The 12,897-nt window shown below is 42.1% G+C and overlaps 1 protein-coding gene across 2 annotated transcripts in view; it reads left to right on the forward strand.

Moving 5' to 3' along the window:
* LOC140488132 (paralemmin-1-like) overlaps positions 1 to 12,897 on the forward strand; it is a 322,296-nt gene that overhangs the window by 139,891 nt on the left and 169,508 nt on the right. Inside the window, exon 6 of one of the 2 annotated variants that reach the window (XM_072587945.1) lies at positions 10,455 to 11,192. In XM_072587945.1, coding sequence (XP_072444046.1) covers positions 10,455 to 11,192 — 738 coding nt within the window. Of the gene's footprint in view, positions 1 to 10,454; positions 11,432 to 12,897 lie in introns of those variants that run through there. The other variant, XM_072587955.1, reaches the window with a different exon arrangement.

Consider the following 12,897-nt stretch of genomic DNA (forward strand, 5'->3'; position numbering starts at 1 on the left):
AAAATAGATAATTTTATTCAAAGAGCCTGCTTAAAGGGATCAAGCAACTTAATGGCCACAATTACATTTAGTACAGTCTATTGTGTTGATGTTATGTGTTGCTGTTTAATGGAGAAGGGTCCTTCAAAGGGTCCCTCACTCCTCAATAAATGGATGGTATAGTTTGTTCTGGTTTTCTAAAGGATTTACAAGAAAAGGGGCTCTCCAATTAATTTGGAAATAACGAAGTGTCTTATATAGCAGTGTAGAATACCATAATCAATATATTCAATCTCTAGATAATAAGGAGGCCACATCATGACTCTTTAGGGTTAAATATAAGGCTTATATCCAACTTCTTGTTCATTTGCATGCATCTTGGGTAGAGGTACTAATTGCTCTTGGCTCCTGTTTTAGAGTTTATCCACCTTTGTGAAAGCACTTATCAGTCTTTGCAAATAAGTACACTCACAATGTCCAAATAGCACAAAGCAGCAAATAACAGGGCAGTCACCTGTGGTTTAGTAGGTAGTGGTATTGTCTTGGTATCAGGAGTTGGAAGTTGAGTGGTAAATGCTACTTTGAGTGTGCAAATCCTATGCTGTTGCAGGTGTATACATCAATGTACTTATTTCTTGCTGCTGTAAGAGAGCCCAAAACTGTGAAATAGACTCCACTTCAATCTCTCATGAAGTTCCATTCATTGGTAATCTGCAATCCATGTGGTCAGGGGCATGCACCCACTTCCATGCTGGTGCTCCTTGTGTTTCCAACAAATTCAGTCCGAGTGCCCCAAAGAATGCCTCCCACTTTCCTCTTCCTTCAACAGCAGTTGCAAATTCAACATGAGAATAAAAAGTGGTCAGGAATAATGCACTATGTCCTTGTATGGGCAGTAATGGAAAACCTGGCTCTGGTGCTGCTCTTGGCCTAAATGCTGTTCCTGCCCACAAAGTTAAGCAAAGCGACCCCTCCCAGGATCCAAGCATAAAGAGCTCCCTCCAGCCCTGAAAGTAGGACCTGATGTGCCCATATCCCGACCTCTGGTCCCTATTATGTGTAGATGTCAACTAAGAACAATGTGCACCATTTCTGTAATTAATTATATTCCATAACTTTACACTCCTCCAATTCTAACTTCCTGAATATCCCTAATTTCCTTTCCTGCACAATTGGCTACTGTGCTTTTCAGTGCTAAAGGCCCCAAGTTTAGAATTTCCACTCTAAATCTCTCTGGCTTTCTGCTCCTTTAAAACACTCAGCCTCCTTGACCAAGCTTTTGTCACCTCATGTCACTCAGTGTTGAATTTTGTCCAATAGTGACCCTGCAAAATGTCTCAGGGTGATTTACCCAGCTAAGTTGTTGTTGTCAACAACATTTTGCTGTTAAGGCTTGCATGTATTGAGTGGGAATGTGAACCAGATTGGGCACGGTTGTTGGTATCATTAGACCTTAACTCCATAGTCAGCAGCACCCTGGCATTAGGAGCATTGGTGATGGGATCATGCCACTGTATTAAGAAGGAGGGCCATACATACTTTGCTGCATTGTTCTGTCAGAGCACAGCAGCAGGAAGTATGGCATTCTGCATCTCTAAAAATAATTCATAGTTTTGGAATGATGTCAGTTCCAATTGTTTTCTGGCACAATCGTGGCTGAATGACATTGACGACAAATGGTTTGTGTTAAGTTGATTTGCTGTGAAGCTTTCAGATGACAAAAATGATAAAGATTGCAAACATGCAAAAGAAGTAAAGGGGAACTATTATGAAACAAGGGAAATTATAAAACGGAGTTGTAAGCCTTATCATTTCCCATGGTGGTGTAGGGCTTTGCACTTTGAGACTTTGGTGCCTTCTCTCTCACCAAATGTTGCTGTAATCAATGAACTGTGGTGTGGGTGTGTCATGGAGTCCCTTTCAAAATCGCAAAACCCTGATTGAATTAAATTTTCAGCAGCTTGAAGGCAAGCCTCAATATTTCCTGCCTCAGCTACTCTGTTTAACGCCAATCATGAGATTGTGAGCGTGCCTCATTGTTCCCTCTGATCCAGCTGTTCAGTGCAAAAAAAGCTTGGTGCTGGTGCTGCTTTTTATTGTTCTGGTTTAATACAGCATTCCCGGGAACTCTGCTGTATCAGCAGCGAGTCTTATAGTGCCACCCGTCATTTTGTTTCCCTACATCCCACCCCCACCATCACCAACAGATGCAGTGAATTACGTTTTTCTTGGAATACCCGACCTTCCGACTCTCTGCTCACAAAGGATGGAGTCGATGAAAGGGCAGGACAGCACAGAGAAGGTGCAGGGTAAGTGACAGAGGAGTGTCAATGTAAAGGAAATAGTACAAATTTAAAGGAGGTGCTGAAGCAGACAGACTTGGGAATCTATGTACAGAAATCATTGAAGGTGGAAGGGCAAGTTGAAAAGGCTGTTAAAAGCCAAGACGCAATTGAGGAATCCAGTTAAAAAAGCAAAGGGGTTATGCTAATCATTTATGAAACATGGTCTTGGCCTCTGTTATAATGTGGTATCAAACTCTGAGCATCAAACTTAAAGGAGAATTGTCAAGTCGTGGGGGCGCTATTTCCTGGCACCAGACAATGAGGGACTTCAGTGACTTGGAAGGACTGGAGGAACTGAAGGCGTTACTGTTATAGCAGAGAAGGTGAAGGGGAGATTTACTCAAGGTGTTCAACATTTAAAGGGTTTTTATTGAAGGGGAAATTATTTCCAGGAGCAGGAGAATCAGAAGCCAGAAGGCATAGTTTTAATGTAATGAGCAGAAGAACCAGAGGCAAGATGATGAGTGGTTGTTTTTACACACAGAGTTGTTATAAATCCATAAGATGTAGGAGTAGCCTGTTGATTCAGTTCTGCCACTCAGTTCATCTGATAATCCCCAAATCCATTTTCTTGCTTTTTCCCCGTAATAGTTGGTCTTCCAAAAATCAGTCGACTTCAGCCAATTTGCCTGTGATAGCTCTTTGAACAAGTTATCCAATTAGTCCCACTCTTTCCCCACAGACCTGCAAAACTTTCTCCTCTTCAGAATTCATCTAATTCCTTTTTGAAAGGCATTATTGTATTTGCTTTCAGTTACTTCATGGCCTGACCTCTACAAACTTCTGTGACAAAGCATTCCATAAATTCACTATCCTCAGAGAGAAGCAATTCCTCTTCATCTGTCCTAACTGGGCTTCTGCTTAACTCTGAGACTATGCCCTACCCAGAGCTACACTCTCCCACAAGGGGAAACCATCTTTCTGCATTTATCCTGTAAACTCCCTTAAGAATCTTACGCATTTCAATGAAGTTGCCACTCATTTTCTAAAATCCAACAAGTGAAGGCCCAACCTATTCAACTTTCTCTCGTAAGAAGATCTTTGCAAACCTAGCATCAGCCTAGTAAACCTTTGGCAACCAATATGAATGTATCTTTCCTTAGATAATGGGAATGAAGACTGTTCACAGTTTATTAGGTGTCGTCTAACTTGTGTTTTATTCAATTTTAGCAAGAATTCACTACTTTTAAACTGTAAGTTCTTTGAAATGGAGGCCAATAAACCATCTACCTTCCTGCTGAACTTATATGCTAGCTTTTTGAGACTTAATCACAAGAAGCCCCAAATCCTTCTGAGCTGCAGCTTTCCACAATCTTTCTCCATTCAAATAATAGTCAGCTTGTTTATTCCTCCAGCCAAAGTCCACAACTGTAGACCCCTCTAGGGCCTCAAACAGCACCTGCAACCTGGGAGAGGGTAAAGTTGCAGACAAACATATTGCCAATTCCCAGCACTAAGAAACGGTTGAGCACAATAGACCATGAGACCCTGTGCATTTCACCACATTACCAGGATGCCTACATATGTTCTTTGCTCTCCAACAAACTAAGGTGTCTACCTTTAACTTGGATCTTGACCTGTTCCTGAAACATTTTAAGTCGGAACTGTGCACCATCTGAAAGCAGATAGAATTAGATGAATACTGAAGAGGAGAAAGTTTTGCAGGTCTGTGGGGAAAGAGTGGGACTAATTGGATAACTTGTCAAAGAGCTATCACAGGCAAATTGGCTGAACTGCCTGCTGCAGTGCTGTAAGATCCTGTGATAAAACAACAGAGAAAATGGGAAGGCTTGCAATGTCCTGATGGACCAGGATGCAAGCACTTGTTTCTTCCAGCCTTCCAACTGTCTCTACTGATCATGATTTGGAGGTGCAGGTATTGGACTGGGGTGGACAAAGTTAAAAATCACATAACAGCAGGCTATAGTCCAAAAGGTTTATTTGGAAGCACTAGCTTTCGAGGTGCTGCCTCTTTATCAGGAGGTTGTCCACCTGATGATGAGGCAGTACCTCGAAAGCTAGTGCTTCCAAATAAACCTGTTGGACTATAACCTGGTGTTGTGTGATTTTTAACTTTGTCCACTGATCATGATAGGTATGTGAGCCTTACTCAGTAAGTGCCAGTCATAGCATCAATTGTGTTCTAACCCAATGTCTCTTCTAGAAGCGCACCTTGTTTATTGACCAGCAGCCACTGCTGAATTTTGATTGCCCCTCTTTTTACCTGAGATTGTTGTAACCAATTGTAGTCTCCCCATAATTGGATGCTAGCTATGCTTAGCTAATTCCATACTGACCAGACACTGGGCCTGGAACTCTGATCTGCAGTCTGAAAGCAAAATGAAATACTTGCATTTATGCAGTACTTTTCACAGCCGCATTACAGCGCATTACAGTCAATGAAGCAGTTTTGAACTATAGTTTTTCATCTAATGGGGGAATCACAGCAGCCAATTTGAACCCAGTAAGTTCCCTCGAACAAAAATGTGGTAAAAGCCATGGCATCTGTTTTTATGATTCTGGATTAGTGGTGCTGGAAGAGCACAGCAGTTCAGGCAGCATCCAAGGAGCTTCCGAAGCCTGAACTGCTGTGCTCTTCCAGCACCACTAATCCAGAATCTGGTTTCCAGCATCTGCAGTCATTGTTTTTACCTCATCTGTTTTTATGATGCTGAGTGAGAGATAAATATTTGCCAAACATTAGGGATAGTTCCCTGCTCATGCTTAAAATAGCAGCATGGGATCCACCTTAGAGGGCCCATGGAGCCTTGGTTGACATCTCATTCAGAAATCAGCACGTCTGGCAGTGCAGCATTCCCTCAGTGGTGTCAGATTTGACTTCTCCACTCAAATAATCATGTTGGACATGAACCTACAACCTCCTGATCCAAAATCAAGAGTGCTGCTCATTGACTCACAGTTTAAAATCATGCATATTGGAATTTTAATTATCCTGAGTTAAAAGAATACTCTGCTGCTGAACAAGTATCCTGAATTTACTATCAATCTAGGTTCTCTGTAGCTGGTCACAACTCTTCCTAATTAAGTGCATGAAAAATGTACGTTAAAAAGAAGGTAGAGTTCCTTTTGCAATTATTGATATTCAACTACATAGGCACTGAGTCGGAGGAGAAACTGAGGACTGCAGATGCTGGAGATCAGAGTCGAGAATGTGGTGCTGGAAAAGCACAGCAGGTCAGGCAGCATCCGAGGAGCAGAAGAATCGACGTTTCGGGTATAAGCCCTTCATCAGGAATTTCTGCTGAAGGGCTTATGCCCAAAATGTCAATTCTCTTGTTCATTGGATGCTGCCTGACCTGCTGTGCTTTTCCAGCACCACAGTCTAGGCACTGAATAGACCACCGTTCAGCCGAAGCTTGTCCTGCCTCCCTCCCACTTTATCAGATGATTCAAGGCATTGATCAATCTTTGCGTGAAGTTCATTCTCAACTAAGGTTGGAGGAGGCTTGTGTTAAATATAAACATCAGCACTGATAAATTGAGTGTAATGGCTAATTCTCTACTGTAGATATTTTCTAATCAATCTTTCAGAGATGTTTTTACACATCTCTGGAGGAGTCTTGAACCTGGGCTTCTTGGCCCAGACATAGGGACCACTCAATGTAGAAATGTATATATACTTCCAACATCTTGATTTTTGCATGATTTAAAACTAATGGTCAGGATGAGGATGATTGAAGTGTAATAATATGCTACACTACAACGTTTTTTATACCTTTAGTATTAAAACTCTTTCATTCAACATGCCTTCCCTCGAGGCTGCTTTTAACCTTTCTTCATAGGTCATTGATTTTACACTCATATTAATTTCTCCATGGTCTCTCCCTTCACAATCACTTCAGTTAGCATTCTCCTGCAGCCTGACAAACCTCTGAAACATCTGTGTTCCTCTAATTCCAGCTGAATTTCCTTCATTCCACATTGGTGGTTGTGTCTTCAGCCGCTCAGGCTCTAAGCTTCAGAATTCCCTCCCATATCCTCTCTACATCTCACTTCTCCTTGGTTTCCACTGGTATCAGCCAACTAGATGGAAGGATTGATGCCTTCATCAGCACATCTGGGTGTTACAATATAATGTTGGGTTGACACACTGACAGCAAACTGCAGATCCACTGAAAATTTACAAATACCAGAACAAGGGCAGTTCTCTGCTCACCAATGAGCCCTCACACTGTCAAATGTCTACAATTCCAAAATGCGCACATTGCCACAAAGATGAAAAACTAATGGAAATAGCACTGTGGTAGAAAGCTTCTCTTTATAAATTATCATCAGAACAACCAAAATGGAACATATAAATTAGTTGTAATATTACTCTCATGGCACATCTTTAACTTGATATAGTCCATCTCCACCAATTTTAACACTGGGTGCTTCAATGAGCTTTCATTACAGGCAGAGCTTCCATTTAACATATTATCCTTTGCCACTGCTTATACTGAGACTATGTAGAAATTTTAAGAAAGCAAAGAAAAACAGTATGAAACAAAAAATCTGCACTTAGAGGTTGCTCTTTCTTTTCCATGCAATTCATCCAAATTCATTCGAACCTGCACCAAAGATTGCAGAATTTTATGTGCAAATCAGCTCATCTCCCACAATTTAACCATTGATTTAAAAGGTATTGTGCTGGTAACTAGCCCCACTTACAAAAATCGCTAAGGCTCAAGATCAAATCAATCGCCATGGTGAATCTTTGCTCGTCATTTGTGTTTGCAATCCCTGAAACAAACTCTAAATATTACGCTGGTTCTTTCTGATGCAAGGATTTTAGCTGGAGTGATTTAAAAGATTTTGAATAGAACTCTTCCTTACAATTTACAAACGAGACGGCTGTTGTACATGAAAAAAGTGAACAAAAGGTTCTGTGTAGTTTTTTTCGGTTACTTAAAACTAGTTTACTCACAGATGGTGACAAGGTGCTGATCCAAATGCTTATTATTTGGGATAAGCCTATTTTAAACTGTATTAATCAAATTTCCCCAGGTCAATATTTTTAAGTATAGAATCACTGAATTTTACAATATTGAAGGGAGCCATTCAGCCCATCGTGTCTGTACTGACTCACAAAAGAACTACCCAACTCATTCCATTCTCCAATCCTTTCACCGTACCCCTCTAACTGTTTCACTTTCAAAAATATATCCCATTTACTTCTCTGGAATACACCTCCACCATTCTCTCAGGCTGTGCAGTCCAAATCCTAACAACTCTCTTAGTAAAGAAGTTTCTCCTCATCTCACTCCTAGCTCTCTTGCTCACAATCTTGAAATTGTAACCCCTAGTTACTGACATTCCAATTAACGGAAATAGAATATTCTTCTTTAACCTGTCAAATTGTTCATAATTTTCAACTGCTCACCTCTTCATCTTCTTTGCTCCAAGAAGAATAAGCCCAATTTCTCCACTCTTTTCTTGCATCTAAAGTCCCTCTTCATGGTATCACTCTAATAAATCCCCTTTGCACTCTCTCTAGGACTTTACCATCCTTCTTTCAAATAAGATGCCCAGAAGGAAAGGCTGGTAGGTATAGTGAATGCTGGATGACTTAAAAAATTGAGGGTTTGGTTAAGAAAAAGAAGGAAGCATATGTAAGGTATACACAGGATAGGTCATGTGAATCCTTAGAAGAGTATAAAGGAAGTATACTTAACAGGGAAATCAGGAGGGCAAAAAGGGGACATGAGATAGCTTTGGCAAATAGAATTAAGGAGAATCCAAAGAGTTTTTACAAATACATTAAGGGCAAAAGGGTAACTAGGGAGAGAATAGGGCCCCTCAAAGGTCAGCAAGGTGGCCTTTGTGTGGAGCCACAGAAAATGGGGAAGATACTAAATGAGTATTTTGCATCAGTATTTACTGTGGAAAAGGATATGGAAGATATAGACTATGGGAAATAGATGGTGACATCTTGTAAAATGTCCATATTGCAGAGGAAGAAGTGCTGGATGTCTTGAAACACGAAAAAGTGGATAAATCCCCAGGGCCTGATATGGTGTACCCTAGAACTCTGTGGGAAGCTAGAGAAGTGATTGCTGGGTCTCTTGCTGAGATATTTGAATCATTGATAGTCACAGGTGAGGTGCCAGAAGACTGGAGGTTGGCAAACGTAGTGCCACTGTTTAAGAAGAGTGGTAAGGACAAGCCAGGGAACTATAGACCAGTGAGCCTACTTCCTTTATAAAGGAAGTACATTCCTACTTCCTTTATACTCTTCTAAGGATTCACACGATCCTTCCTGTGTATACCTTACATATGCTTCTTCTTTTTCTTAACCAAACCCTCAATTTTTTTAGTCATCCAGCATTCACTATACCTACCAGCCTTTCCTTCTGGGCATCTTATTTGAAGGAAGGATGGTGGTGGGCAAGTTGTTGGAGGGAATCCTAAGGGACAGGATGTACATGTGTGTTGAAAGGCAAGGACTGATTAGGGATAGTCAACATGGCTTTGTGCGTGGGAAATCATGTCTCACAAACTTGACTGAGTTTTTTGAGGAAGTAACAAAGAGGATTGATGAGGGCAGAGCGGTAGATGTGATCTATATGGACTTCAGTAAGGTGTTCGACAAGGTTCCCCATGGGAGACTGGTTAGCAGGTTAGATCTCACGGAATACAGGGAAAACTAGCCATTTGGATACAGAACTGGCTCAAAGGTAGAAGATAGAGGGTGGTGGTGGAGGGTTGTTTTTCAGACTGGAGGCCTGTGACCAGTGGAGTGCCACAAGGATCAGTGCTGGATCCTCTACTTTTTCTCATTTACATAAATGATTTGCATGCTAGCATAAGAGGTACAGTTAGTAAGTTTGCAGATGACACCAAAATTGGAGGTGTAGTGGACAGCGAAGAGGGTTACCTCAGATTACAACAGGACCTTGACCAGATGGGCCAATGGGCTGAGAAGTGGCAGATGGAGTTTAATTCAGATAAATGAGAGATGCTGCATCTTGGGAAAGCAAATCTTAGCAGGACTTATACACTTAACGGTGAGGCCCTAGGGATTTTTGCTGAACAAAGAGACCTTGTGTGCAGGTTCATAGCTCCTTGAAAGTGGAGTCACAGGTAGATAGGATAGTGAAGAAGGCGTTTGGTATGCTTTCCTTTATTGATCAGAGTATTGAGTACAATAGTTGGGAGGTCATGTTGCGGCTGTACAGGACATTGGTTAGGCCACTGTTGGAATATTGTATGCAATTCTGCTCTCCTTCCTATCGGAAAGATATTGTGAAACTTGTAAGAGTTCTGAAAAGATTTACAAGGATGTTGCCAGGGTTGGAGGATTTGAGCTATAGGGAGAGGCTAAACAGGCTGGGGCTGTTTTCCCTGGAGTGTCGGAGGCTGATGGGTGGCCTTATAGAGGTTTACATTATGAGGGGCACGGATAGGGTAAATAGACAAAGTCTTTTTCCTGAGGTCCGGGAGTCCAGAACTGGAGGGCATAGGTTTAGGGTGAGAGGGGAAAGATATAAAAGATACCTGCAGGGCAACTTTTTCACACAGAGAGAGGTACGTGTATGGAATGAGCTGACAGAGGAAGTGGTGGAGGATGGTACAATTGCAACATTTAAGAGGCATTTGGATGGGTATATGAATAGGAAGGGTTTGGAGGGATATGTGCCAGGTGCTGGCAGGTGGGGCTAGATTGGGTTGGGACATCTGGTCAGCATGGACGGGTTGGACCGAAGGGTCTGTTTTCATGCTGTACCTCGCTGTGACTCTATGACTCTATAACTGGGCACAGGACTCCAAGTGTGGTCTGACCATTAATTTGTAGAGGCCTAGCATCACTTCCTTAGCAACACATGTCAAGGGATATATTCTAAAGGAGGAACCTTTTTTGTCAAAATTATGTTTAAAACACTGTCCAATTGCACTGGTTTATGGCAGATTTTGTGTTGCAATATGCAAATGAGTTTGAGCAGAAACTCAAGAAAGCAGAACTGCTTAAAACGAGTGCAACTTCAAACGAAATTTGTGCCTGCATTGTTGATTGTATCAAAACTGGAATCTCTACCTTTAAGCTTTGCAAGAACTTTGAGCGTAATCCTTGATCAGTTTTCCAACTTAAGACTATCAGATCCTTTAATATACATGTTCTTGATATTCCAGCAATGTATGCCATGGAGGTCAACGTACAGAAAGACAAACTGACAGGAGAAACCAAGATCCTCTCCGCTGCTCTTTTGAATCCTGAGGGAGTTCATCAGAGAGGGGTTGCTGTATATGATGATGGCAGCAAAGTTGTGTATGAGGTACGTTCAGGAGGTGCAGTGGTGGAGAATGGAGTGCATCACCTGACTACATCGGAAGTAGATCAGTTGATACACAGAGCGGGGAGAATAAATGTGAGCAGCAACAAATGTTTGCCAGAATCGCTGACTGTATCGGAGAGTAGTGCATCCCCTGACAATACCAGGAGCCCTGGAGATAGTGGACTTAAGAAAGATATGATCCACAAGGAAGCTAAACTGGAAATGGTCCCTAAAGCGCATCACGCGGGGAAAGTAATCCATCAGATTCCAACTGGAGAGGCCCCTAAGGCCAGTGCTGAGCATCCAGTGACGATGATCTTCATGGGCTATCAGAACGTGGAGGATGAGGAGGAAACAAACAAACTGCTGGGCTACGAGGGCGCCATCCAAGCAGAGCTGGTCCTGATCGACGAAGACGACGAGAAGTCACTGCGAGAGAAGACGGTGACGGACGTCTCTACAGTAGATGGCAACGCAGCTGAACTGGTGGCTGGCAAGTCCACAACCGAGGCTTCAGAGACACTCTCAGCAGAGGAGAATGAAGGGACGGACACTGGAACAGAGCCAGCCACAGGTACAGACAAGAAAAAGCGTTGTAAGTGCTGTACTGTCATGTGACCAGCCCGCTAGCCTTCACGGTCACGCTATCTCTTATTAACTTTAACCTCGTTTTACTAATCACACTGTCAGGATGTGAACTGGGAGGAGCTGTCTCCTCCCTCCTCCCTTACTTGGCTGTAAATTCTCCCTTTAATGTTCGACTAACTGTAGCATAACCACCATCCATTTACTGGTTTGAGTTTTACAATACAGAAACAGAGCTGAAAATGTGTTGCTGGAAAAGCGCAGCAGGTCAGGCAGCATCCAAGGAGCAGGAGAATCGACGTTTCAGGCATGACCCTTCTTCAGGAAGGTTCATGCCTGAAACGTCGCTTCTCCTGCTCCTGGGATGCTGTCTGACCTGCTGCGCTTTTCCAGCAACACATTTTCAGCTCTGATCTCCAGCATCTGCAGTCCTCACTTTCTCCAACACAGAAACAGGCCAGGCAAAAGTGAGGACTGCAGATGCTGGAGGTCAGAGTCAAGATTAGAGTGGTGCTGGAAAAGCACAACAGGTCAGGCAGCATCCGAGAAACAGGAAAATCGACATTTCGGGCAAAAGCCATTCTTGATGAAGGGCTTTTGCCCAAAACGTTGATTTTCCTGTTCCTCAGATGCTGCCTGACCTGCTGTGCTTTTCCAGCACCACTCTAATCTTGATAGAAACAGGCCATTCAGCCCAACTAGTCGATTCTGGTGTTTATGCCCCACCCAAGTTTCCTCTCTCTTACTTCATCTAATCTTATCTACCAAATGTTCTATTCCTTTCTCCCTCTGCATTTATTCAGTCTCCCTTTTTGCCTCAAATCCCACATTCTAACCAGTCTGGGTAAAAGATGCTCCACTTAACTTATTGGATTTATTTGTGACCACCTTATATTTATGACCCTTGTTTCCTTGATAAAGGAACATGACTTCAGCTACAAAGTGTGAGAATTTGAGAATTGCCAATGACAAGGACAGAAGTGCAATAGCTTGTTCACCGTATTCCTGCATCATGATAAAACATGGATAATACTTACTTTTGCAAATATCAAGATTTAGGATTTCATTCCTTCTGTGCTCACTTTGTCAGAATCAATTCTGGCCAATGTTCATTCATGCCACCCCATTCATATTTCCTGCATAATTTGAAAATTTCTTCTCCTGAAGATCTGATTCATTTCAATTCCTTCCTGATGAAATGTGTAGTTCAGTTAGATGCAAAAGACTTCACAATTTCCTTTAAATGTTATATTTTCCTGAGAAATCTTTAAAGTATGCATATTGTGTCCCCTCCCGTCTCTGACATTGATGAACTCATGGGAATACAATAGAGATTGTTTCCAATTTAATGAAAGAATGGGGTGGGATAAGGGTGGAATGGGAAGGACAAGTTCCTTCCTCAAGTCATTATTATCCAGGCCTCGGCGGATGAGTGTATAGCCGAACACAACATTAAGCATTACAGATCAGAGGGTTACAAATCTCAGTAACAAGTTGTCTGATCTCCAACATCATTGATGCTGTTAGACTTGCTACAGTTGGCAAAGAACAAGAATGAATCTATCCAATTACTTTCTCCTGACTCTGCTGAGAAGTATTGTGGTGCGGTAGGGTTCAGATTCTGTAGTTAATTCACGTCTCTTTGTCTGACTATAACCTGGTGATCGTGAGTCAACTGCTGAAGGGAATAAAAACAGTCAGGAGAGATAGAAAGC

Source organism: Chiloscyllium punctatum, chromosome 2, assembly GCF_047496795.1.
Source record: "Chiloscyllium punctatum isolate Juve2018m chromosome 2, sChiPun1.3, whole genome shotgun sequence".
Taxonomy (NCBI): Eukaryota; Metazoa; Chordata; class Chondrichthyes; order Orectolobiformes; family Hemiscylliidae; genus Chiloscyllium; species Chiloscyllium punctatum.